The sequence below is a fragment of the Denticeps clupeoides genome, chromosome 2 (assembly GCF_900700375.1).
Source record: "Denticeps clupeoides chromosome 2, fDenClu1.1, whole genome shotgun sequence".
Classification (NCBI taxonomy): domain Eukaryota; kingdom Metazoa; phylum Chordata; class Actinopteri; order Clupeiformes; family Denticipitidae; genus Denticeps; species Denticeps clupeoides.
In genome coordinates, this window is record NC_041708.1 from 3,829,075 (window position 1) to 3,854,032 (window position 24,958).

The 24,958-nt window shown below is 46.7% G+C and overlaps 1 protein-coding gene across 2 annotated transcripts in view; it reads left to right on the forward strand.

The window, feature by feature from the left end:
• Positions 1-24,524, forward strand: part of arid5b (AT-rich interaction domain 5B) — a 63,302-nt gene extending 38,778 nt beyond the window's left edge. For both annotated transcript variants that reach the window (XM_028961713.1, XM_028961705.1), the window contains exons 5-10: positions 2,844-2,968; positions 5,422-5,647; positions 7,807-7,859; positions 9,288-9,385; positions 18,361-18,565; positions 20,971-24,524. In XM_028961713.1, the coding sequence (XP_028817546.1) occupies positions 2,844-2,968; positions 5,422-5,647; positions 7,807-7,859; positions 9,288-9,385; positions 18,361-18,565; positions 20,971-23,028 (2,765 nt within the window). In that variant the 3' untranslated portion in view covers positions 23,029-24,524. The remainder of the gene's footprint in view (positions 1-2,843; positions 2,969-5,421; positions 5,648-7,806; positions 7,860-9,287; positions 9,386-18,360; positions 18,566-20,970) is intronic.
• Positions 24,525-24,958: the final 434 nt, after the last annotated feature.

Here is a 24,958-nt window from a genome sequence, read left to right on the forward strand (position 1 = left end):
AACAGCGAGGGACGGACGTAGTTTTTTTTCTTTCCCTTCTGTGTTCTGAGCATGAATGGAACACAGCTCTTTTTAAAGCATTTCATTTGGTTTCCTCTGAGATCTCTCCTCGGCCTCGGCCAACTCCGTCCAAAATCCCTGGCAGAGTGGCTGTGGAAAAACTTCAGACAGTCTCACAACTCCCAACAAAACACGGGCCGAGGAATGCGGCTGAGTTGCATGCGGTCTGTCGGAGGTGCTGGACGCTGCGGGTCCCGCCCCAGGCAAAGGCTCTCTGGACACAACACACACACGGCTGGGGGATGAGAGTCAGAGCAATCTGTGATGTTTGGGAACACGCTGGATTTAAGAAGTGAATCAGTTCACAGTTAGTAATGAACTCGTTGGAATGAGTCACGCCGTTGTCTGACGCCGGAGAGGATGTGGAGGAGAGGTCACGCTCAGCAGCTCATCAAAAATGTGTTCGTTTTTTGACACCAGCAGCCTGCTATTGAGTATACTGGCATCAATGTGGATTCATTTAGGTGAACGTAAAATAAATATCATTGTTCAATTTGCATTAAAGGCATCCTCTGGATATATAATACCAAATAGATCAAACAAGAAAGAAGATAGACAGACAGATAGAGATATTTTATATATCCTGAAGGAAATGTATGTGTCCAGTAACATACACATGGCATCCACTCACCTACTTACTACCAAAATACAAAAGAAGGAATAACATTTACAGTAAAGTAAATGTATGATCCATATCTTATTCAAGTACAACCTGCGACACAATACATTGTATATATAAATGAATGTTTGCACATGTGACATATGGGCTGTTGAGGGTTTAACCTTACACCAGCGTGCAAGCCTCGCCCTTGGTGCCGGTATGAAAACAGTGCCCCTAGCGTTAAAATGTAACCTGAAGATTGCCACACTGTTCTCCGCAGCTCCTTTGTTCCTTGCTTCTGCCGAGCTGTTTGTTTGAGCTGTTGTAGTTTGTGTGTGCGACTCCGCGAGAGCTTTCTAGACGGCCACGGTGGCTACAAAGTGAGCGGTTACGTGGCGCTGAGCGGCTCCTGCAGAAAGCCAGCAAGGTCCTGCCAGCCTAATCTGTTTATGTTGTGAGTTATGGAGTTCCAGATATGTTCTAGTGGTCTCTCTCCCTTAGTCTGGAATCTTGTAGAACGATTGGACACGGCATTTGAATACTGACAGATGCTCGTCGTCAGCGTCCGCGACATCGATTATGGCTGTGCTGTCAACGCAATACTGAACTTGAGGCACTTTTTGCAGCGCAGATATTTGATATTTGGAGCGGGTTCGCTTGTACTGAAAGGGTCGGGGAGAGGAGAGAAGGGAAGGGAGGAGAAGAAAAAAAAAAGGAACAACAAGCATGAGGAATAGTGGCTAATGTACTCCAGCAATCATGACTAATTCATGACTCACAGGCCTGGAATTCAAATGATTGTGAGAGAGAGCTGTGGTGTAGCGAAAGAGGAAAAATGAAAAAAAAAAAAAAAACATGGAGAATAAAGAGGGAGGGGGGGGGGGGGGGGGGGGGGAAGGCTGAAAAAGTACATTAATCTCCGAGACAAAGACACCCCCCCCCCCCTCACGTCCCCAGCATCCGTTCCTATGTCCCTATCAGCCCCACGAGGCCGCTGTAGCTCTGATGCCACGCAAAACGCGTTTGTCACAGCGCTCCACGAAACAAACAGCCTGCCTGTTGCCAAGGTGACAAAATGTCTTACATAAAATGATGTTTATTCTACCCGGAGAATGGTTTAAATTTGTCTCTGTGTGGGGGGGGTATTTTTTTGTAACTAGACTAAAAGAGATGACAATCGGAGATGCGAAAAAAAGAAAAAAAACACCCCTCCCGCCCAGACGCATATTACGCAGTTAGACAGTCTGACTCGGAAAAACAGTGTGTGTCAGAGCTGGTCCGGCCTTGGAGCGCCTCGTAACCTTCCCGGCGGCTTAATCGTCCAGCTGGACGCGGCGCAGCAGAAATACGTCCCCCTTCAGGTGTAAAAACATATGACACTTTTTTTAGCTCCATTTCTGTACAGCATTTTTTCTAATAATAACCTTCTTGCCGGATATAGCAATATCCTTATGTGGTAAATGACACCTCTGTTTATTATACAATGGTGTAAAATGACTTCTGCAAAGTTAATCAATCATTGTCATGGTTGGACATCAATCTTATGTATGTATGATTATTGGATTTGGGATGGAAATTGATTATTGATGCTTAAAATGAGTGACATTGTGTGTGTGTGTGTGTGTGTGTGTGTGTGGGTGGGTGGGGGTGTCTTTACCAGAGGTGGTCTTTACTAAAACAGCAGAGTGCAGAATAAAGAGGATATTGTGGACAACGTATTAACATGAAAGTTAAAGTGAAGTGATTGTCATACTCTGCAGCACAGCACACGGTGACACAACAAAATGTGTCCTCTGCTTTTAACCCATCACCCTGAGTGAGCAGTGGGCAGCCATGACAGGCGCCCGGGCAGCAGTGTGTGGGGACGGTGCTTTGCCCAGTGGCACCTTGCCGGGTCGGGATTCAAACCCACGACCTTCTGATCACGGGGTCCACTTCCTTACCCGCTAGGCCACCATTGCCCTATGTATCACGAAGGTGCACAAGGTGTATTAAATTGTCCAGATTTGTCAGAGCTGTCAGTAATGCCTACAGACTTCGTTTCTAAAAACATCACCAAAATTCAGGAATAAGTACACACCAGCAGCCAGAACGTGCTCCGTTTCTTTCGGCATGTCCTGGAGACATGTTGTAGGGCCTCTAGTGATTCCAGGTCCTCACCCCGGCTTATGTCTCTCCACAGCACCCAATCTGAAGGGCCGGCCCCGGAAGAAGAAGCTGTCCGTCTCCCAGCGGCGGGACTCGCAGGGGCAGAGCGCCGCGGCCAAGGATGCCAGCAGCGCAGAGGCCACCAAAACCTCAGCCAAGGTACAGTACCGACGCCGCCCCCCCCCCCCCCCCCCCCCCCCCCCCTCGGCCTTGCTTGGCAGTGACACGGGGCTTTTGCTCGGATGCCAGCGATGTTTAATTAATGCTCAGCTGTCAAGCATGCTGAACATTCTCCCTCCCTTCTTACTGTGTCATCTTTACGTCTCCTCCCGCTCTCGGCGAGAGGACGTTTTCAGCCTGGGGGCGTGCGTTTCATGTTTGGCTTAAAATAATTTCACTCTCCTCTCGTCCTCCAGTTAATGCGTCCTACCTTTCACGTTTGGAGTAAAAGCACTTTATCCATTAAAAGCGACGGTGCTTTAGATGGGAGGGGTTTAAAAGGTGCTACGGTTCTTCTCGAGCGGCCAGGCAGACCTGTGCCTGTTGACATGGCACATGGATTCATAAACGCAGCACCCACCTGTGGTAGGAACTAACATAATCTGTAATGTGCAGAAGTCTTAGGCACCAATGCAAACCAGAATTTCCTTGTTTTCATTGAACAATGACATGAGACTCCTCATATATTATCCTATTGCTGCAACATTGTTCTCCATCTGTAGGCCTTTGCTTTTAGGAGATCACTTACATTTAATTTAAATCTATGCCTGGTTTGAAAATCTGTGAAACTTTCTGATTTTCTGGTTCATAGGTGAGCGTGTTAACCGCTAGGCTACTACACACCCCTAAATCATTCATGAGTTGAGGGAGACCAACCGGCAGGTCTTCAGGCACACTGAGTGAAAGTGAAGCCATGACAGGCGCCCGGGGAGCAGTGTGCGGGGACGGTGCTTTGCTCAGTGGCACCTCAGTGGCACCCTGGCAACCTTCCGATTACGGGTCCGCTCCCTTAACCGCTAGGCCACCCCTGTCCCCATCTCTCAATGTTGACATGAACTTATTGCCACATCCACTTTTTAACCCTTAGTATTTGTGTGTTTTGCACTTTGAACTATTTCAGAGTTACTGTCAAGAAGATGCCTAAAACTTTTGCACACTCCTGTATTTCTACCTCCTTGTGTCTCACTGTCAATTCAGATCCTGCTTGATGGTCATGTGTCTCTGTTCGTGTTAATCGGAAAAGTGCACCGGCGTTCCCGACTCTCCCTTTTTTCTTCTTCTTCTTCTTCTTGTTGTTGATTTGTTTCGTTTCGTTCAACTGGCCTTGATAGCCCCTTTCAGAAAATAAACGCGCCTGATTATCAGTAGCAGATGGGTTAGCAGACGCGTGTGGGCCAGCGCTGACTACTGTGTGTGACAATGTGTCAGCAACCAAGCCTCTCGCTTCTCCGGATCATTCTCCGGGTCTCTCGGCGCGCCAAAGGCTCCATATTGATACAAAAGCCAGCGCAGCTGTTCTGCCGCGCCTCGGATGCATCACTCGCGAGGTGACGTGGAAACCACTGACTTGCGAGGTGGATCCGTAAAGCGCAACTGTGCTTTGCCGTGCACCTGGACAGAGTGACAGCAGCCCGTAGCGCGAAATGTGTAAACACGTGCACAATATCCTCATCAGGGCTTTTGGGAGTAGCCTAAGGGCTGGGCCAGATTGTTCGGATTTGGAAGGATTATGGCCTGAGCTGGTTGACTTACCACTAAGATGCGTTCTTTTGCAGCAATAGTTTTGAGATTTTATTATGTCTTTTGAACACCGTAAAGAAAGAGCACATCTAAGAAACGTTTGAACTTTCGAAACTTCTGAGGACTTCTTATAGATCGATAGCTATAATAATATTACGGCTGTCAACATTATCCTCGATAATTACTATGATTATTTTCGCGTGTTTAGCTGTTAACACAGCTGTACTGTATCGCTTAAACCTGTAAAAATCCAGGCCGACTGGCCAATGCGTTTGAGAAAATTGCACGAATTAATTTCAATGGCTGCTACTCTGTGCTTTAAATGCTTCTGCTGCAAGCAACGCAAAGCAGTAGACCCACAATGCAGTTTGGCGGGACATGACGTCAAAAGAAACCTTTTCCGCTTTTAATTCTGAAAAATGACGATTGTCCGAAAGGTGCGATTTAAATGTTTAATCGATTGACATCCCTAAAAAATAGTTATTTCAGCTACAGATAATATAATTATACCTGTTATATTATCTGTAATAATAGGAAAATGGAAATGGATAGATTCTAACATGGCCTTTAGGTTGTAACACAATAATGATATACACTTGAGTAGAGCTTGCAATTAGCAGCTACTTGGAAATACTGCTGCATCCAGTGTAATTAAGAAAGTTAAGAAGAACAGATGCTTAGGGAGCAATTTAAGTAACTGGTTGTAGTGGGAACCACACTCACACACTTACTGCCGCTGCTTGAGCAACTGCCTGTAACCACTGATTGTAAGTTGCCCTGCTAAATGGCACGAATGTAACACGGCGTAAATATCATCATTCATCTCTGAATATCCCTGTGTGGTTTTGACTGATCTGTTTCCCTGGCAACAGGTGAAGGCCGAGCAGAAGGCTATGGTCGCCGCCACTAAACACAGGACTGGCGGCGGTGCCGGCGGCAACAGCAGCTGCAAAAAAGTGGCCGCCGATGAGCATCCGAAGTCGGGCGAGGGCGAGGAGTGTCGGGCCGAAGAGCAGGCGTTCCTCGTCTCCCTCTACAAATACATGAAAGAGAGGAAAACCCCCATCGAGAGGATACCGTATCTCGGATTCAAACAGAGTGAGTGCATCGCCCTTCCGTTCATCCGTCCTTATCCCTGGGCCAGAGGCACCCCTAGAGACGGATCTGATAGGGGTAGAAGTGCCACTCTGGGTGACAGCATCACTCAGGGGTGGCGCAGGCAGCGGCGGTATCGGCTTTCGAGAAACGCCGCATTCCACGTTTAGGGACCTTGAGTTCTGTGAGAGCCATTATCTGCATCCCTCGTTTACACCAAATTGTACCCGGTGGAAGCCGCCACTTTCACTTTTTTCTCTTTTCGGTTAATCTCTTCTGCAGGGTTATAAAGTAGGTCAGTGTAATTTAAGAGAGGAAGGAGGCCATTATTCCTACTCAGCTCCCAAGCTCCTTATTGGTCGCAAAGGGCTTGAATAGACAAGTAGTTTAGTTTAGCAGCAGAATGCTAGAAAAGGGAATTATTTATAAACATGTTCCTCTTGATTTTATCCCCCTTGTCCCCATATTTTATGAATATGGATATGTGGATATGAGCTCTAGAGATGTACCTCATCAATAAGTCATTCATAGTCTTCTTTTTCTGTTGAATGGCAAATATTTCATGTTTATTGGGCTGGGTATTGTGATTAAATCTACTCTCTGCTGCACTACGGAATGCTTTCAGCATATTTGGTTTACGTTCATAAACATTTATGGTTCATGTTTCATGCGCATTCATATTCATTACTTTCACGATTCACACAGGTTAACCTCATATATTTCTTAAACGTAAATGTCAATTCTGCAGCGGTAATCATCATAATCCGTCACTGTCGCGTGACATATTTAATGCTTGTTTCCGAGAAATCAGATAGCAGAGGAATCTGATAAGGGATGTGACTTTAAACAAACACGCTGACCAATAATGTTGTTTCAATTACAATCTTTAGGCAATGGTTGCAATAATAACTCTCAGACGTTGGGTTGCGTCTTTTTAACACACGTACCGCTTACACACACACACACACACACACACACAGTCTACAGTAGGTGACAGAGACGCGTAGAAAGATTGACTGCAGTTGAACCGTGCCAGGGCGATATCATATCAGGCTCACACATCGACCCACAGAGCTACATAACAGACAATTCAGAGGCCTTACAGGAAGGGGACCTGCTCTTATCTCAGGTAGCCTAAATAAACACGGCCAACTCTGGTGTTACGAGGGCTTGTTAAAAGAGTACGGAGGGTGGGAGGGGGAAAAAAAAAACGAGCCATGTAATTATGCAAATACGAATAAACTTTTGAGAGGTGAACTGTCTATTGCAACATCAGTGCCACGCACCGTCCCTCCCCTTCCCCCCCGGAAACACGGTTTAACGATCGCGATGCTTAAAAGCACTTATTTACCGATGGAGTGCAGCATAGTGAGCACGGTGCCTAATGCCATTCATGAAGTCGGTAGACTCCCGTCCCCCTGAAACAGCTGCTGGGAAGGGGAGGGGAACTAATCAATAACCCGATATAGGGTGCCGGTGGACGAAGGCCGCGGTGACACAGGAGGGCCTTTGTGCGACTGTGGAGTGGATCGTGATTGATTACTCTTGCCGTCGGGCAAAAGTCCATCATTAATTTTGCCTCTTTCTTGACGTGGAAATGCTTTGTTCGGTTGACGCTAATTATCTTAGCCAGATCTGACAAAAAAGGAGGGGATAATTATTAACATTCATTGACGAGTTAGTTAAAATGCCATCTTTCCTGGGTTTCGTTGGAATAATATTTTTCCCCCCCAGTTATATGGTGTTCTTATGTTAATTAGCATAGCAAGAAAATTTAAAAGGGGCTAATTCCTAATGTTCACCACACAAAGCTAAAGTAACATAGCCTTCTTACTTACTTTACATGAAATTAATTGGAATAAGTTCTGCCTGTATGTGGCACGCTTTTTTATGAGCTATGCTTGATTAAAAGTATGCTAACTAGCTTTAGCCTAACTAGCTTTTGACCTGCTGAAATTCTACTGAAATGATCTGTATAATACAAGTTGTTTTGCTTCTGATTTATACCTGAATAAGTCGCTAATTATCTTTACCCAAACTGGTCATACTACCAAGCTACATTGGTGTGTGTTGGAATAATGTCATCCTGTTTTTGCCTGTGTGTGTGTTTACGTGTCTTTTTCTGAATAATTGATTTCCACGCTCATTCTTCCCTTTGACAGTCAACCTCTGGACCATGTTTCAAGCTGCTCAGAAGTTGGGAGGATACGAGCTGGTGAGTGTCTATATCATTTGTTTGAAAACTCTTTCCCCCGACCCCACCTCGGTTCGTCACAATTTCCTAACAACACAAACCAGAGAGAAAGAAAGAAAAGAAACGTGTGTTTATTAGCTTTGGACAAGTCTCTGAACAGACCCAAACTTGGCCGGGGCGGTTGCCCGTTGTTCTACAAGTGGAAAACACGTGTAGCCCTCTTTTTTCTCCCCCCCTCGCTCTGAAGGGAAATGGCAGCGCCGGCACTGTAACCGTGTCGAGACTCGTATGGGGGGGGCTTGTATTGTGCAACAGGCGAGTGGTCCGCTAAAGGGATTTCCACTGGCAGGCCTTCCGACATCCGCCCGGCATTCAGCACCGCCCGGCCGAGTCTCGACGTTCGGAGTGAAGCCTCAACAAAAAACAGGCCTGCCGAGGGGGCAGCGAAAGGGCCGGCGGGTTGTTTGGAAGATGAATAAACAGGAAGAGCGTTCATCGCTTTACACTCGGCAAACAGGAAGTGCTCGCAGCAGCTTTCAAACCCTTGTTTCTAGCACCATCCACTCCGCAGCTTTCGGAGGGGTCGGCGACGGACGTTATGCAAGCCGTCGCATGGTGGCGCATGATGTCATTGGAAACGTTGACATGCGCGACGCAGTTCAGACCCCAGCCCGGCGTGAACCTTAAAACCTTCATCGGCAGTGAAATTTAAACAAATTCCGGTGAAATTATGGCCGAGGAATTTTGTGCCGAAGCGAACCTCGGGCGGCCTGTTTGGGGTCAGACAGCCGAAGCCAAATGTTACGCTGATGGGCAGTGGATGGTTAAAAAATGTAAAATGTTTTTTTGTAAATGGACTGAAGTACAGTCATGGATCGCATTATTACTCTGCAAATGGATGTACCCTTAAATTATCGCAGAGACGGTTTTTCAGGCTGAATAAATAAACTGCAAAGGAAACGTTCCCGCTCTCTTAATGCACTTTGGCATTTAATAGACCACTTAATATTGTGAAAGGGGAACCATTAGCAACCGAGTATGGCTATTTTCATGCGCGGCGCTCTGAAGGCTCATCACGCATATAAATTCTGAGGCCACCAATTATACAGATTTAGCCTTGGCTCTTTGTCTGATGCATTACGCTTCATGCCATCTTGCTGGTCTATCAAATTAAATTGAAATTGTATAAACGAATAACCAATTCAGTCAGCACACTGATATTAGTGCGCTGGAATAATTGCGGCAGATTTTACACGGAATCGGGCGTTGTTGACTGTAAAAAGCCCAGCCCGTGTTCATTTGTTGTAAATGGATTTTGATTAAGAGCCATAAATGTACCAGTGTGTGTTTATGTGATGGGAATCAGGTTTATTAATAACTTTTGACTTTATTAGCCATTGTTTATTGCATGTGCTCACGGTGTTCCTCCACCCCTCCACTTCCTCGCAGATCACAGCCCGCCGACAGTGGAAAAATGTATACGACGAGCTGGGCGGCAATCCGGGTAGCACCAGCGCCGCCACATGCACCCGGAGACACTACGAGAGGTAAAGACCCTTCTGCCCGACTCCGCCATGACTGAGGAGGCTGTAGACGTGGGTCCAGAGAACCGGTCCAGCTGCTGCGCAGCACATCAAAGTGCTTAATTACCGCGTCTGCGTGTTAATGAATAATGCAGTCGGCTGCCATGAGAAAGTCTTGTTTTGGTTCCGGACACCGTGGTGTGAGCGGTGTGACAAGCAGGGCAGGTCATCTGTAGGCCATCGTTTGCTCAGTATTATCTCTTGCATGGATGAGGTCCTGCCACAGTAGAAAGAACCTGATTTCGCGGTCTGCACTGCATGCTGCAAAAATTCTGCAGACAGGAACAAAGACACAATGTCTGATTGGGAATACGTACAAAAATCTGGTTTATATCTGGCTGTGGTGAATCAGGAGATAAAGGGCCCGATGTGCATTGTTGAGAGGGTAATTAATTGAATTGATAACTGTCTTTATTTTCTTCAGTTGCTCCTTTATGTCGGCTCGCAGTGAGCCGCCGTATTATCTGAGCACGGTCCCCAGTTGCGTCTTCTGTTTCGGCACATGGGATGGCACATTGTTCCTCCGCTTCGGGTTGAACTGAAGTGGCTTTTCACGAGATGGCTTGAGCTCAATGGAAAAAAAAAAAAAAAACAAGAACCACAGCCACAGATGGGAATGTGGACGTTTGATGCTATTTTATAAGCGGACCTCAGTTCTTTGGAACAAGACGAATATCCCTCCAGCTTTTTTTCCCCCTCCCTCTCGCTTTTACAAATGGATAAACCAGACCCTTAAAAAGTGTTCAAGATTGTTCTGGAAATTGGGCCATGATAAGAGTACAGATGTGCTAAACAGTTACCGACCGAAGCTACAGAAAGAGAAAAAAATAATGATCAGACATTTCGGGCTAATAAAATGCAAATCAATACTGGAAGTGCGTGGAGGTGCTATGCTCTTGATTTCCGCCAATGGCCCTCACGCTGTGCAGTCATGGCTTAAAATGAAATGAAATAAATAAGAAAGTATTGCAGATTTCAAATTAGGTCATAAAAAATGACATCAATAACCTTGAGGAGCTTTGCTGTGTCTGTTTGCCCCCTCCCTCCCTCTCTCACTCACTCACTCCACCCCCAGTCTTTTTTAATTATATAGGTCAGTGACACTGATCAATCAACCCGCTTTATTTATTTCATCCCTCCTCCTCCTCCTCCCCTCGACGTTGAAATCTTTGTTCCAGAACGTTCCATTTATGAGCACTACTTTAAAGATAACAGCGTTTCCCAGGCCTTATCAAGCCACTCTGCATCGGCCGTAAAATCCTGTTTGTGTCGAGGCACGTTTGCCTTTCAGCTGCGTTCCCCTTTTTTTCCGCCCAGATCTGGCCAGAAAGCGGGGAGTGGCGCTCTGAATATTTTAGGATGCATATGCCGTCCGTAATTAGGCCAGTACGTACAGTAGCCATGAATTAAAAAACACAAGCCGGTGGAGAGGGAGGCACGACAAACCCCCGCCGCCAGCCACAATCTGCACCGCCGCTCTTCCACCCAGAGGAAAGAAGAAATGCGTCGATTTTCCTCCTAGCGCCGTATTGATCCCCCCCCCCCCTCCTCTCCGAATTAATGTTTGATCTAAATTCAAACAAGCCATGCTCCAAAGCACACATCCTTGAACCCACAGCGAGTATGACAGCTTTTAATGCGAGCCCTTTAACTATATTTTAATGATCTCTGCTTTAGATGGAGCTTTACATCAGCTGTCATTGTCCCCCGAGACACCGAAGCTTTGTCGGCACAAAAAAACCCCAAAAAAGCAGTCTTGTAACGTTCGCAATACTCCGCTCTAATACGGCAAAAAAGTGAACGTAACGTGATAATTAGCGCCCCATCCAAAATGGCAATTATTTATTCACACCTATTTATAATTATCTGTTTATCTGTGTTTACAGTGCTGGTGGAATTACCTAATGGGGTGACATTGTGGGTGTTCGCACACTGACAAAACCTAATTAAAAAGCCCGATTGATCTAATTAGTTCATCAGCGCCAATTTGCATTTTTAAATTTACGGCCTCATTTGCCCCGGTAAAATGCCATCACTTTCATTGTTTAACAGGAGTAAAAAAGTGACTTGTTTAATCGCCGGGTCCAAAAAGAAGATTAATCGCGCGTCAGCATCACCGTGTCTCGACAACGTCGCCATACAATAATGATGTTTATTCAAAAAACCTACACCTTAATGGGTCCACAAGCCCATTATGTGCCTTTTGTGTAATGTAGATGCCGCATTAATGATGAATAATTACTGAAAAATAAGGATGAGGTGGCCATGGTGCTTATAAAGAATTCTTTTGGCACCTGATGTATGTCTCAGATGGAAAAATGGCGAATAACTGCTATATAACTGCTATAAGGCCACTTGTTTCACTAGTGTAAGGTCAGACGTTTACGTGACCTTACAGGATTTACGTGAATACAAAGCTTATCCTTATCTTGAAAAAGAGAAACTAATTACCCTTTTTTTGTGTGTAATTATGTCTGTCAGAACAGCAATATTTAAAAAAAAACATTTTATGGAAGGAGCCCGATGATTGACAGCTCTAATGTGCGCCAATATGTCACATTTGCAAACATCATTAAATATTGTGTTTCTGTTTTGTTTGATCTATTTATTTATGTAAATCCAGAGGACACTATTTGCTTTACAGACATACGCCACACTTAACGGCAGTTTGAAAATAGGGCACTAAGTGGCGTATATGTTCTATTGACATTGTATTGATGAATTGACCATCCATTGAGTAACATGTGTTTTTTCATTAGTCTAAGGCCCAGTGATGCATTTAGGGAGGCGCCACGTTGCTTTTGTCCAATTTGGGCCTCATAATCCGATCCCTCCACCACTCTTTCCCCCCGTTTGCCAATTAAAAAGGTCTTTGGTGGGGTTTTGTTGGCGAACCTCTGCGCTGATGCAGCCTCATATTCTCACAGGGCCTGTTTATGCTTTATTGCCGCGGATTGCCCTCGCGAAGAAAGGCCGCTGTGTTCGTATTGTTGCGAGGGGGACATTCGTTCAAAGGGGACTTGTTGCGCAAGCAGAGGCCTTCAATTTCATGTCTTTAAAATCATTACTGAGGAATGCGGCCTTAATTTGGGACCCATTCAGAACACAGATTCCTGCAATAAAAAAAAAAAAACAGAGCGCTCCAGCTGGACTCCACTGCGAACCAGAACACAGAGCTCATCGTATATTATAACACATTCAATTATTCAAGCTAGCTGTTGAAAGTTAATGACTTCTGGTCCTTGGGGAGGCAGTCTGATCCTTTTTAGGGCCAACCAAAGGTCTGGTTTTGGCCATTGCTTTACATCATCCTTAAATGGCGCAAACCAGGGGGCAGGTCGAGGGTCTTAAAAAAAAAAAAAACGAAGAATAGAAAATCTCTCAGGGGTTGAGCAAAGCTGATGGAACAATGTCTGTTTTCTGCACCCCCACCTTCCTCTGCTTTTTTTCTTTTTTTGTCTCTTTCATCAACTCAGCATTTCCTGAAACCCCTTACCATAGGAAAGAATGCAGCCTTTTTCTTCCGAGCACTTCAAATAATTTTCATTTGCACAGCAAAAAAAAGAGAGAAAGAAAGAAAGAAAGCATGGTGGCGATAATTAAAGTCCTTGCTGCAGCGCGTGCAGGCGTAGCAGAAGCACACGAGCGGCCCCCGGGCCTGCTGCAGACTGCATTATGTCCAATAACAGGCCTCCGGTTATTTGCTTAACATTCTCGGAGCGTCGGAGACCTGCCGAGCGCCGCTGCATCGAGCGCTCAAATCGCTCGCTGTTCTGTTTGATCCTCGACGCTTGAACCAAAAAAAAAAATCTAAATAAATGATGAATGGGGGGAATCAAGTTGTTGATGTTGATGAGCAAAGGCTCCTGGGTAAGAGGGGGGGGGGGGGGGTCGCAGTTGGTCTCTCCGGTTCATTAACGCTGAAGGCGGGCAAATTTCCGAATGAGGCCTTTTAAGCTGACCTCACTAAAAATAGCTTGCGTTCGGCTGAGGGTGTAATAATTGTCATGACAGTAATGACTTCCTGGTTAGCAGGGGGGCGCTCTGCTGGGTTGAGTGCCACCTTGTGGCCGCGCAGGGGAACTGCATCCGCGTTGAAGGTCTTTGCACCACAAATTTAAACGTGCCGTATGATATCAGGACTGGTCTGGTGAACGCAGCAGTTTTTTTTTTACCCAGCCTTTGCCATAACATCTCACCCCCAAAGGGGGCCAAAAATGACCGCGGCCTCCATTTATTGAGCGGACGACCTTAGGACATCATTGAATGTCTGTACTGTTTTAATGAGCAGGTGCGCTCAGGAAGCCCTTTGATCTTCGCTAGAAGCCTGGCGGTGGCGTGTTCGCATTGCAGCAGCTCAAATTTCCACACGCCAAGAACGACTACCGCAATCTGCCCACGTTCAAACGCCTCTCGTAATATATTGAACAACGCGCGATTCAATATAGGAGGGCGCTCGGAGCAACGCCAGTTCAGACTTTTGTCTCTTATTGGAGAAATACGAATGTTATTATTACACAGCAATATTCATTGTGGCCCCTAACAACCATCGGCAACGCGCCCCAAGGATACTTAAGAGCCCCATGTTAGATGACATCAGCTGCTGAGTGTCCGTCTCCCTCGTGAGCCCCCATGGCTGACCGTGCAACAGCTGTGCAGCTGCACAATGGCTCCATTATGCCAGCTGTATGATGCGCTTACATTGCATGGCTGCTTTTCAAAGGCATCAGATGATGTCTGAAGTCATGTGCTTAAAACGAAAAAGTCGTTTACGGCACTTAGAGCACAGTGACTCGTTTAAGTGTTCAGCATGACTATTATGCAACCTGACGACGAAGTTTTTAGGAGTAGCCACCCCCCCCTTGTGTAACAGTGTAAATTTGCTGTCCCCCAAGTTAGGCAAAGTTGTCCCCTAGGCAAAAATGTCATATTTTGTGTGGCCACCGTCATTTGTGCTCACTCCTGTGAGATACCGTATTCTGTCTCAGCTCGATGCCTTCATGCTTTGGGCCGTCATATGAATGCTAAATAGACATAACTGATGGTTGCAGGTCGTAAACGTGAGTAAAAAATGTTCAGTATGCTGCCGTGTCCTCAGCCTCCCTGTATTAGTACCATTAAGCCATTGTCACTTTTTTTTTTTGCCCTGTCCCCAGTCCTGTCCCCGAACAAGCACCTTGCAAAATGCCTGCATGCCACGCATGTTTCACAAGTCCGGCGGCCTGCGCGCTAATATTCATCACCATCGTCACCATCGCCGCCTTCCACGCGTCCTCCGGCTGTTATTGCATGAGGGGACCGCGGGCCATTTTTTCAGCTCCTGTATTTACTTGCCCCTTTTTTGGGGACAGACACATGTTCTCACCCGCGGGCCTGCTGTTCCACTTTCTTCTCCGAAACCTTCCCCAGGGCAAGGACGACGGGCAATAAATAAAAAAAAAGTACACAGCACCTCTGCCGCGGGAATAAAGGCGGCACTTTGTGTAATTACTGTGTTCTTTAGGCGTGATTATATTAAAGTGCCTTTGTTTCGGAATGGGCTATCATGGAAATGAGCGTTATATAAGAGCGGGATTAAAAGCCGCAAGGACGAGGATGCTGCGACGGAATCTTATTAACAACAGCTCTCCCAGCGGAGACGCAGGCGGGGTGGGACGTGTGTGTGTGTACTTACACACAACTTCCGTTCACCTTTTTCAGTTTTTTATTTATTTATTTATTTATTCCCTGTCGCTGCCCTTATTCATTATTCACGACCTGAACCCAGTCACTAATTACTGCGCGCATCTGAATTAATGGCGGGGGACATTTTTGCATTTTTTTCCCCTCTCCTATGCAGAGAATAAATTTAAACGTGTATTAACAGGGCGGCTTTTTGAAATGTCACGGGCCTAGTGGGCCGGTGACCTCTGAGCCTGGGCCCGAGTTCCCTGCGCAAACTGAACAGTGCGAACCAGTCACGTTAAATGACAGTAAGCGGCTCAGGGATGCACTTTTTAACGCTTTTGTGGAAATGGGACGGGACCGTGCACCTGGGATCCGAAAAATGAAAACAGATATTCAAATTGAGCCAGCCAGGGAATAAAAAGGCCAGAACCGCAGGAACCGCCTTCCGCTCTGCGGGCTGTGAGCTGCTGGCCTATTTAAGACCCCGTCGACTGGGTCACGGAGGAGAGCTTGAGTTCCCGCAAGCGGCCGCGGATGGCTCGGCCCGGCAAGCTGGCAGAACAGAGAAAGCAGAGAAGTTTCTTTTTTTCTTTTAAATCTGCAGTCCCTCTCCAGAGCTGCGCTTTAAAAAAAAACAAAAAAACCACCTGAGCTCAGCCAGCGGTGCTCGGCCGTATTTATCTGGCCCGAGAATGAACCGCCGCTGTCAGTGCTGCCCGCTGCAATCGAGGACTTAAAATAACTTGAGCAAAAACCCCGTTCAGCTGAAGACTTGCCAATTCTCCAGGGCTCCTGGGTTTCTCCTGTTTTCCCAGAATTCATCAGCAGCCTCATGATTATTATTATTATTGCTATTGCTCTGTTGTGTTAAGAAGGTTTTTGAAATGTAATTAAAAATAGGCGATACTTCAGGGCCAAGTTTTGACTGAATAAATGAATGTTTCCATAATTCCACATTAAAACAACAATTTTTTGGCTTGATATGTAATGTAACATATATGAAATATGCTCTAGTGTGGTGTTTGGACTGTAATGACACACACATATCCCGTGACCCTGGCATCAACATCAGGACAAGTCATGTTTGCAGATCGAATCAGTCGCTCAGGAGTCGGGCGGCGGCTGGCTGCAGTGGTAGTAGGGGGCGGGGCCGCGGGGTTAAAAGGCCGTATCTGTTCACATGGACCAGCGGGCCAACCTCGCGCCTCTCTCCGTCCGCCGGCCACCCCGAACAAGCCCGGCTCGGACGACCGCGGAATGATTTGCGTTGCCCTCCACTCCGACCCCACGCTCTCCCTTTCCTGCTCTCTTGTGAAGGAACATTTAATTGTCGATTTCCTGCCCTTGGCACCGCGCCCCTTGCCAGCTGTACGAGACGCTGCCCTGCCGCTCTCTGTCGGCCAGCTGCGCGGCGCAGTGAACAGCAACAGAAATTAAGATCTCACAGACCTTCTTGGCCTCGTAAACCCCCCCCCCCCTCTGCAATAGGAAATAGTCCAGTGCCTTATTTGTAGGAGCCTTTTTCTGCACAAAAAAAAAAAAAAAGAGGGACGCGAATGGTTTCTCGTAACAGCCATACATGGACATGTGGAAGGAATGAAGGGTTTTTTCCCCCTCTCTCTCTCTCTCTCTCTCTCTCTCTCTCTTTCTTTCTCTCCCTCGTCATGCTCTACTCCTCTAACTTCTTGCTCTGGCATTAGGGGTCATTTCCATTCTGTCTTTTGTACAAACACACACACACACAGAGAGAGAAGCACATTACACACTGACATGTGTGGGCACTTTTCAGCCCGGTAAATGAAAACAGGGACAGTGTCGTTTCTGGACGTGTCTTTTAAAAAAACACAAAAAAAAACAAAAAACAGGGTGCATCAGAAGAGCCGGGTTTTGGAAAAAAAAAAACACCCACTCAGCTCCAGACGGGAAGATTGGGCAGGATTAGCCGGGAACAAGATAAGTCATTGTGTGCGTTATTACGCCTGTATTATATAAACAGCGAGCGAAAGATTACAGTGGGAATCAGGTATTTGGCAGCCGCGCCGCTATTTTGATTCGCCGGCGCGGGAGCCGGAGCGAGCGGCCCTCCAGTTTTAGCAGCTGTAACATGTTTAAACTCTTTTGGTAATGGGATCTGAAGATGAATGTTCCCTCAGGGCCGCTGCTTAGCTTCGCCACTGGCCAGGTGCCAGATCCCAGGCCCTGTCTGAGCATGCTCGGTGCGCCGGGCCGGGTCCTGGATCTGAGTAAACACCGCGACCAGGGGAAAAAAAAAAAAAAAAAAAGCGGGAGCGGAAATGACTTCTCCAGAGGCCACTTTTATCAGCCGGCCAAAAAAACAAGGGATTATGCACATATAGACACGGCATGGAATACATATTTCATGGAACAGACGGTTTGCGGTGGCTTCATTTGTACCTTGTTCATAAAGAGCGACGTGTGAAATGGGAAATGTGTTTTGATTATGGACGCAGCGCAGCACGCGCTACGAATATTGATAATTCCACGCAGCCTCCGACCGTTCCCACCGCGACTCATTAATCACAGCGAAGCACATTTATAAAAACCTCCGGTCGCCCGAGCAGAGAGCACGATTGCGGCACGGTGTATCCCCTCCAATTACCACCTCTCGATCAGGGGTCCGCGTCAGCGGCGCAGATAAAGGCCCGCCATCTCGCCACGAGGCGCGAGGAAATGAAAACAAAAAATAAATAGTCTTCTGTCACCGCGTCCTTCCCTGTCACCGGTGTGTTCCGTGTGAAGTGTCGGGGCGCACACGGCCAATCAGATTAATAACGTCAGCTTGCTGGGGAGAGAAAATAATTCTGTTAATTAGGTTCAAGAGCTTTGTTCCGTTTGTTTGATGCTCACAATGTGTCGCCTTTCTTTGTTTGAAAATATTAATCGCATTTTTATTGCACGGTGCATATTATCAGGTGGAATGTTTTGTGTTGACCGATGTCACATTCACCAGTTCGCCAATTGCGATACTGGTAATCTGTGTTGGTAGTGGGAGTGGTCTATACCAGAGGTCATTTTTGTTAATAGGCTCCTCCCATTTGAAACTTTGTTTATAAAACAATAATATTTGCACACGATGGAGTCCAGAAAACGTACTTGGTGTTTGGCTGCGTCGGATCTTATTTCGCCGCCTTGCCTCGGGATCGAGTGTCGGATTTCCTGCCAAAAGAGCGGCGTGATTGCACAAGCACAGCTGATGAGTCAGTGGTAGGTACACCGCAGCACTAACCTGCCACCCTCCCTCTTACCCCCAGGCTGATCCTGCCGTACGAGAGGTTCACCAAAGGAGAGGAGGACAAGCCCCTCCCCCCAGTCAAACCCCGCAAGCAGGAGACCGGCACCCAGGAGGGGGGCGTCAAGACAAAACTGGCTGCGATGAGGCGTCCCAAAGAGGAGCAAAACGCCAGGCCCAGGGCCGAAAAGGACGCCTCCCTCGTCAAAGGCCCCGAGCCCTCGCCGGTCAGTCAACGTCTCGCTCATTCGCATTCAGACAGCAGCAAAGCGGTGCAGAGAAGAGGGAGGGAGGGGGAGAGAGAGAGAGAGAGAGAGAGAGAGAGCGATGAGAGGGGGAAAAAAACATGACAGCCCACTTCAGGCCCTGTGCTTTTCTCTATTTAACAAATAAGCTGTCACAGGCTCTTCAAGAAAAGCCCTGTCAGGAGCAGCTGGTTTGAACATAATTATTTGAGTTGAATTGGTAGGTCCGAGCACTGCGCAGCGTGGTTAATCAAATGCCATTTCCCTGCTCGGGTAATCGAGGGCACCGTTTTTATTTATTCAGTTTTTTTTTTTTTTTTGCTTCGCGCTTTGCCTGAACTGGTTGCAGAAAGACTCTGTTCTCAGGCCAGGTGAAAACACTGCGCCACTGACAAGCCTCCATACTTCACGGTGGAGGACAAACTGGTTATTTCAGTGGAAGAGACTGGAATCAAACCTGATGGGCTGTAAACGTGAAGGGAGGATTGAACACCACGTTTTTTTTTGCTCTTACGTAAAAACCGCAGACTTATTTTTATCCTCCAAAGCCAATGAATCCATGGTGATTTTTCAAATGTCTGTCCAGTTATGCGTAAATATGAAGCGAGGGAGGGAGCGCGTGAGAACTGAGTTGTTATTTTCACATGAATAAGCGAACGATTAAAGAGCGGATGAGACAGCCTGTTCGAATTTTCTCTCAGAGTGTCAAATTCAGACCCTGTTTCAGAGTGACTACATGGCGCATATTCATTTCTGAAAATGCAGCGAATGATAGGCTGCGGTGTGGAAACAAAGAGGGCCCTTGTGTAGGGCTGACTAGTTTTCCAGTGGCATACATGCCTAGTTCATCCATCTGGTATGCTGAGTAATTTGAAAAGCCACATATTTGAGTGTACAGTACGTTGAGGGAAAAAGCCAAGTTAAGGAATATGATGAATTGAGAATTTATTTATTTATTTATAGGTGGGATATTAGTGCACTGCTGCACTAATATGAAAAAAAACTTTTTTTCTCCAGGGCCCCCTTTTCAAAGATAAGAATATTTTGCAGCTTAGAAAAACAATGAAATATTATAATATTGTTTTACAGCCATGAATATCATACATGGGAAGGTTTACCCTTTTGAATAAAATCACAAAAAAGAAAGGAGATAAGGAGATAAGCTGAAAGTTGTGTTTACATTTACAGCATTTATCAGACGCCCTTATCCAGAGCGACTTACAATCAGTAGGTACAGGGACAGTTCCCCTGGAGCAACTTAGGGTTGAGTGTCTTGCTCAGGGACACAATGGTAGTAAGTGGGGTTTGAACCCGGGTCTTCTGGTTCATAGGCGAGTGTGTTACCCACTAGGCTACAACCACCCTAGTGTGGAGTGTGTCAGTGCATCACAGGAATGCTTAATTCCCCCATTTGTCAGGAGCACAAGATATTCGGGCGGGTCTACTGACCTATCTATCTAGCCAGTTACACCCCATTGCAGCCGGGTATTCTTGGCTGCTAGTCACCAGCCACTAAAAGCCCCCAGACATTGTGTATATTCCAGTGAGCTAGAAAGAGTCTCAACAAGCCTGAAAAGGCCTGTCACTCCATTGGCCCATAAGCTAAGGATCAACATGACCCTGCAGGTCAAGGGTCGTCATCTGCACAATGCTTAGGACCGTTGGAAAATGTGCTCACGTGTATAACGTCCCGGGACCACCATCGTTTCTTTTTCTCCCTTGCAAGGCAGACGAGGGGGAAGACCGGCCTTGCGTTGCACACAGTTATGTCGTCAGATGTGTTTATTTCAGTCAGGAGGGTTGTTGAATCGAGAGAGATGAGCCAGCGACATGTTTGACACTCACTAATGTCAAACATCTGTGCATTTTTTTCAATGACAGTAATAATGGATGGTTCTCTATGCACAGTTCCCGCTAATGTTGCCTTTTCTGAGCCATCCAAATTTTTGCCAGAAGTGGATTCTCTGCCCTTGGGCTCAGCCTGCTAAGTACTAAAGCATATGTGTGCTTGTCATATTCACAGATATCTTTCTTTTGCTCCTTATTATTTGGACGGGAATGTGTAATTTGGCCTGCTTCAAAACAGAGCAAAACAGTCCACATTGTGTAACCATGGCTAGTTAAGCTTTTAATGCTACAAGAGAACAAATTATATGAGGAGCATTGTGGTTTCTCAGTGCTAAGCACCAGCACCTGCATCATCTGTTAGCCATTGACGATGCACACAAGCAACTTGTCCTTCTGCCATTGTAAAATGTATAATAAAAGAGCTTCCCTCTTTGTTCCTCTGAGGTTGTTCATCGTTTTTTCTTCAAATAAATAGTTTGCATTATCTGTGGTGCGATTTTATCAGTTCATTTTTTAAATGCCTTGCGTTTGATCTCCAGGGCCTGGAAGACAAGGACAGCAAGATCCAAGACCAAGAAGATGCCTGTCAGAAGCTCGACAGCCAGAGGGAGACTGAACGAAGAACCAGCAAGGAGGAGGACAACGAGCTACAGTTGACTGTGAAGAATGAAACAGAGAGTTGTGGCACAGAGAAAGTGTTGCATTCACGTGGAGCATTGTGGGATGGGGGTCGGCCTGACAGTGCCAATGGAGACAATCCTGCCATGTCTCAAAAGTCTGATGGAGAGGAGGATGATTCTGGTGCCTTTCCTGTGACTCCTCCCTCCAGACTTCTGAACCACTCCCTCACACAGAACCAATGGCAGCAGGGTCTGCCCGAGTTTACTGTGGGACCACCAAGCACCCTGGGAAATACAGATCACACAGGCCTCAAGGAGAATCCAGGTCATGTAGGGATGGTGCTGCCGACTCTACAGCCAATCAGGAGTCAGGATTCCCCAACTGATCACGTAGATGCCCCCATCCACACTCCACTCCTCTACCCTAAATCCAACCCTGGCATCATGTCCCCTTTAGCCAAGAAAAAAATGCTCTCCCAGGTCAGCGGGACATCCCAACCCAACAATTATGGTCCACCTCCACCGCTGATTCACAGAAAAACCAGTAGCGCAGAGGACCCTCCTGGAGGGCAGACAGGCTCACAAGCCTCCATCGGAGCAGATGTGGGAGTGATCAACCGACCGTCTGTCATCCAGCACGCTCAGAGCTTCAAACCCCGTAGTGCCGAGGACCGGCGGGCTTCCACAGAGACTTGTCCATCAGAGTCCTACCTGTGTGATGCATCCCATCGCATTCCCCAGCCCCAGGTTGGCCATGCCATTGAACCCTATCTTCTGAGGGTAGACCCTCATATTGTAGAGAAGTCAGGTGAGATGCCCCGTCCCGGACATGCCCCCAGTTTCCTGAGTGACTTCTACTCATCACCCCACCTTCACAACCTCTACCGACAGACTGAACACCACCTGAACAAGGACTCATTAAGCAAGTATTTGAGTAGGGAGTCTTTCCCAAGGGACCATGAGAGTTCTCAGGCCTTCCCTTCTGGCCAACACTCATCGAACAGTGTAGGGTTGGTCTACAGCAGTAGCTTGAAAGACAGGTCACCTCCAGAAGAACAGTCCACAGAGGACCAACCTACAGACTTGAGTCTCCCAAAGCCTGCCCCTTCAAAACTAGCTTCCTCTATCCCTTCTATATGTGGCCTATCTCATCCCATCATGCAACAGGACTTAAAGTCAACTCCTCTCTATCAGCCTGGCACTGGCCAGAACTCAGGCCTGGACTATCACCCCAGAGCTTGTCGTGTTCCTCCCATGACCGTTTCGACGCCCAAGAAGTCCATAGACTCGCATACACGGGCACTTGAGAAATCCCACAGTGGGAGACAAGACGACACCCTGGGCTACAAGATTGAAGAGATAGTTCGGCCTATCTTAGGTACCAAGAGCAGCCCGCAGAACATCGGCGCTGCAAGACCCTTGAAAAGAAACCTGGAGGAGTTAGAGAGTGGGCCCCCGGAAAAGAAGATCCGTGCCGTAACCCCCATGCATTGCTCTGCTCCCAAGGACACAGCGGGAAAGACCCGGACTCCCGAGCCCGAGGTTGAAACTGTGAAACTGGCAGAACCTGTGCATGCTGTGCACATAAACAGTTACGCCATGGAGAGTCACAAGTTTCCTCTCCATGCTCCCATCTTCCCAGGGCTGTACCCAGGGGCCTTTGTATCTCAGGTACAGGACATGTGCGACAGCCTGGGCCCAAATCTCCCAACTAGTTATTCCCACCCATTGCAGTACTTGAAGAACCAGGCTGTCATCTCCCCGCTCATGCCCCCCTTCGCCATCCATTCCTTCATGATGCAAAGACAACTTCTGGCCCAGGCGGCCAGCCCTGCTCACCTGTACCGGCATCCGGTGGGGGCCGCGTACGGGGACCTCCTCCATCACAGCCTGTACCCCATGTCGACTCTTAACCCTCAGCCAAACTTTAGCCCCCCTCAGCTGTCCTCAGTACACCCAAGCACCAAACTATCCTAGACCCTCAACATTCCTGCCCAAGCTACGCTATCCCAGCGACTTTAACAGTGACAATGACACGGTGCTCCCGGCAAAGCATGGCCACGCTGTTGACCACTTTTAGACTGTATACTGTAGATGCTTCATGCTGGAAGCAAATTGTTTTCTTCGCCACTCTCACGTATGATTTGCACATGTCTGTGATTGTGGGCCAATGGTGGCTGTTTCTTACAGCGTTGTAGGTTGTGGCTATTCAGCTAGAGCGCCAGGGGAGGACGCTAGCATGCTTAGCTAGGGGTGGACGATGGGCAGAGATTTGCTGGACAACACATTTTGCGGTCATCCAAAGGAAACAAGAGCGAGTCGAGTGACAAATCAATGCAATGCAACAGTGCAATTTGAATCTGTTCTTAGCACTCTTCTTTGAAACACTACGTGGGGTAAGCATAACAGTACTCCTTGATGAACTGTTCTAATCACCTTTTACTGTCGGAAAAAACAAATTCCTTTTCATACTGCTCCTTACTGTGCATTTTTTTAATGTAATGGTGTGGTAGTACGCATGTTCATATTTCAAGACAGCAGGGGTGAGATTTGCCGAATTCCGTTATCTAGGAAACCACCGGAGACCTGTCTATTGCGTTAAATGGCACGGTTACATGTACATAAAAATATAAAACAAAATTCTGCTGTCCTTGAAGAAGTGTTCAACGGCGAAAAGAAATGTGAAGCAGGTTTCTTACGTCTCGCCATCCGCTGGCCTCCCCCAACAGCTTTGTTCTCTCACTCCCAGATGTATTTGGCTTGTGGAATGTCTTTGTCAAATGTAGGACAGAGGTGCTTGTAAATACTTCCACAGGAAGAAGAAGAGCAGAAGAGGAAGAAAAAAAACCTTTACAACACTTGGTGACGTATTCACTGGATACTGTAATTTCTGACCACTCTGATGGCAGGAGTGGGCACTTACAAGGAAGTGTACTGTCCAGGACTACTGTGGAGTCTGCAGGTGTACTTTGGTGACCCCTTTTTAACTCAGAGGACACACTCCAGGAGCCACTCGGCAGGTATTTCAAATCAGAAAAGAAAAAAAAAGACAAATTTAGTGATTTATAGGAGCACTTACTTAAGCACACAAACCGAGGAACGTGGCAAAACTGCTGTTCTGAATTAATTTGAAATAAAAAAAAAAAAGAGGAGGAAATCAGTTCTGCAGTGTCAGCAATGAGCAATCACTTCACAAAAGGGCCTATTTTAAATAATGTGCAAGACGCGCTGGAAAGTGGCTGTCAGTGTAACAAAATCGGTTCGAAATATTGTATTTGCACAGAGGGAAAAACACCAAGACTGATCGAAAAGCAACACAATCATACTAAAGGGTAATCGATTTTCTGATGTATTAGAGGTAGAAACTAAAGTTCAAGAAATTGTATTTGCTCTGACAGTGTTTGGAGTAACACTCAAGGTTGCTATGTAACATTTTTTAATAAGTAATAAACAGTTTTATAACATAAAAACTCTCCAATTCGTGCTGCGAATTTGTATTAGTCTCAACAGCTTCACCACATCTGCCTTTTTGTCACGTGTTCCATGCTATAAATATAAAACATGCCGCTGTCAGGTTTTGACAAAATTTTTTATGCCTTTATTTATTTATTTATCCTTTGTTTTTTGGGTTGTTTTTTTTTTCTTTCTTTCTTTCTTCCCCCTGCTGGAACAAAAAAAGACATCTGTGGGGACTGTGGATCTGCACATAATATTCTCTCCCCACAAAGTATGTGTTACGCCGAGAGCATTTAACATAAAGCGATGCGTGCTGCAAATCCGATGTTTTTACTGTATTTCTGCATAAAAGGGTTTGGGGGGAGGAGGGAGACAGGGAAAAAAGAAAAAGTACCGCTGCCTGGGTAGCGTACAAAGGACTCGGCTTTCAGGCACATCTGGTCTAGTTTAC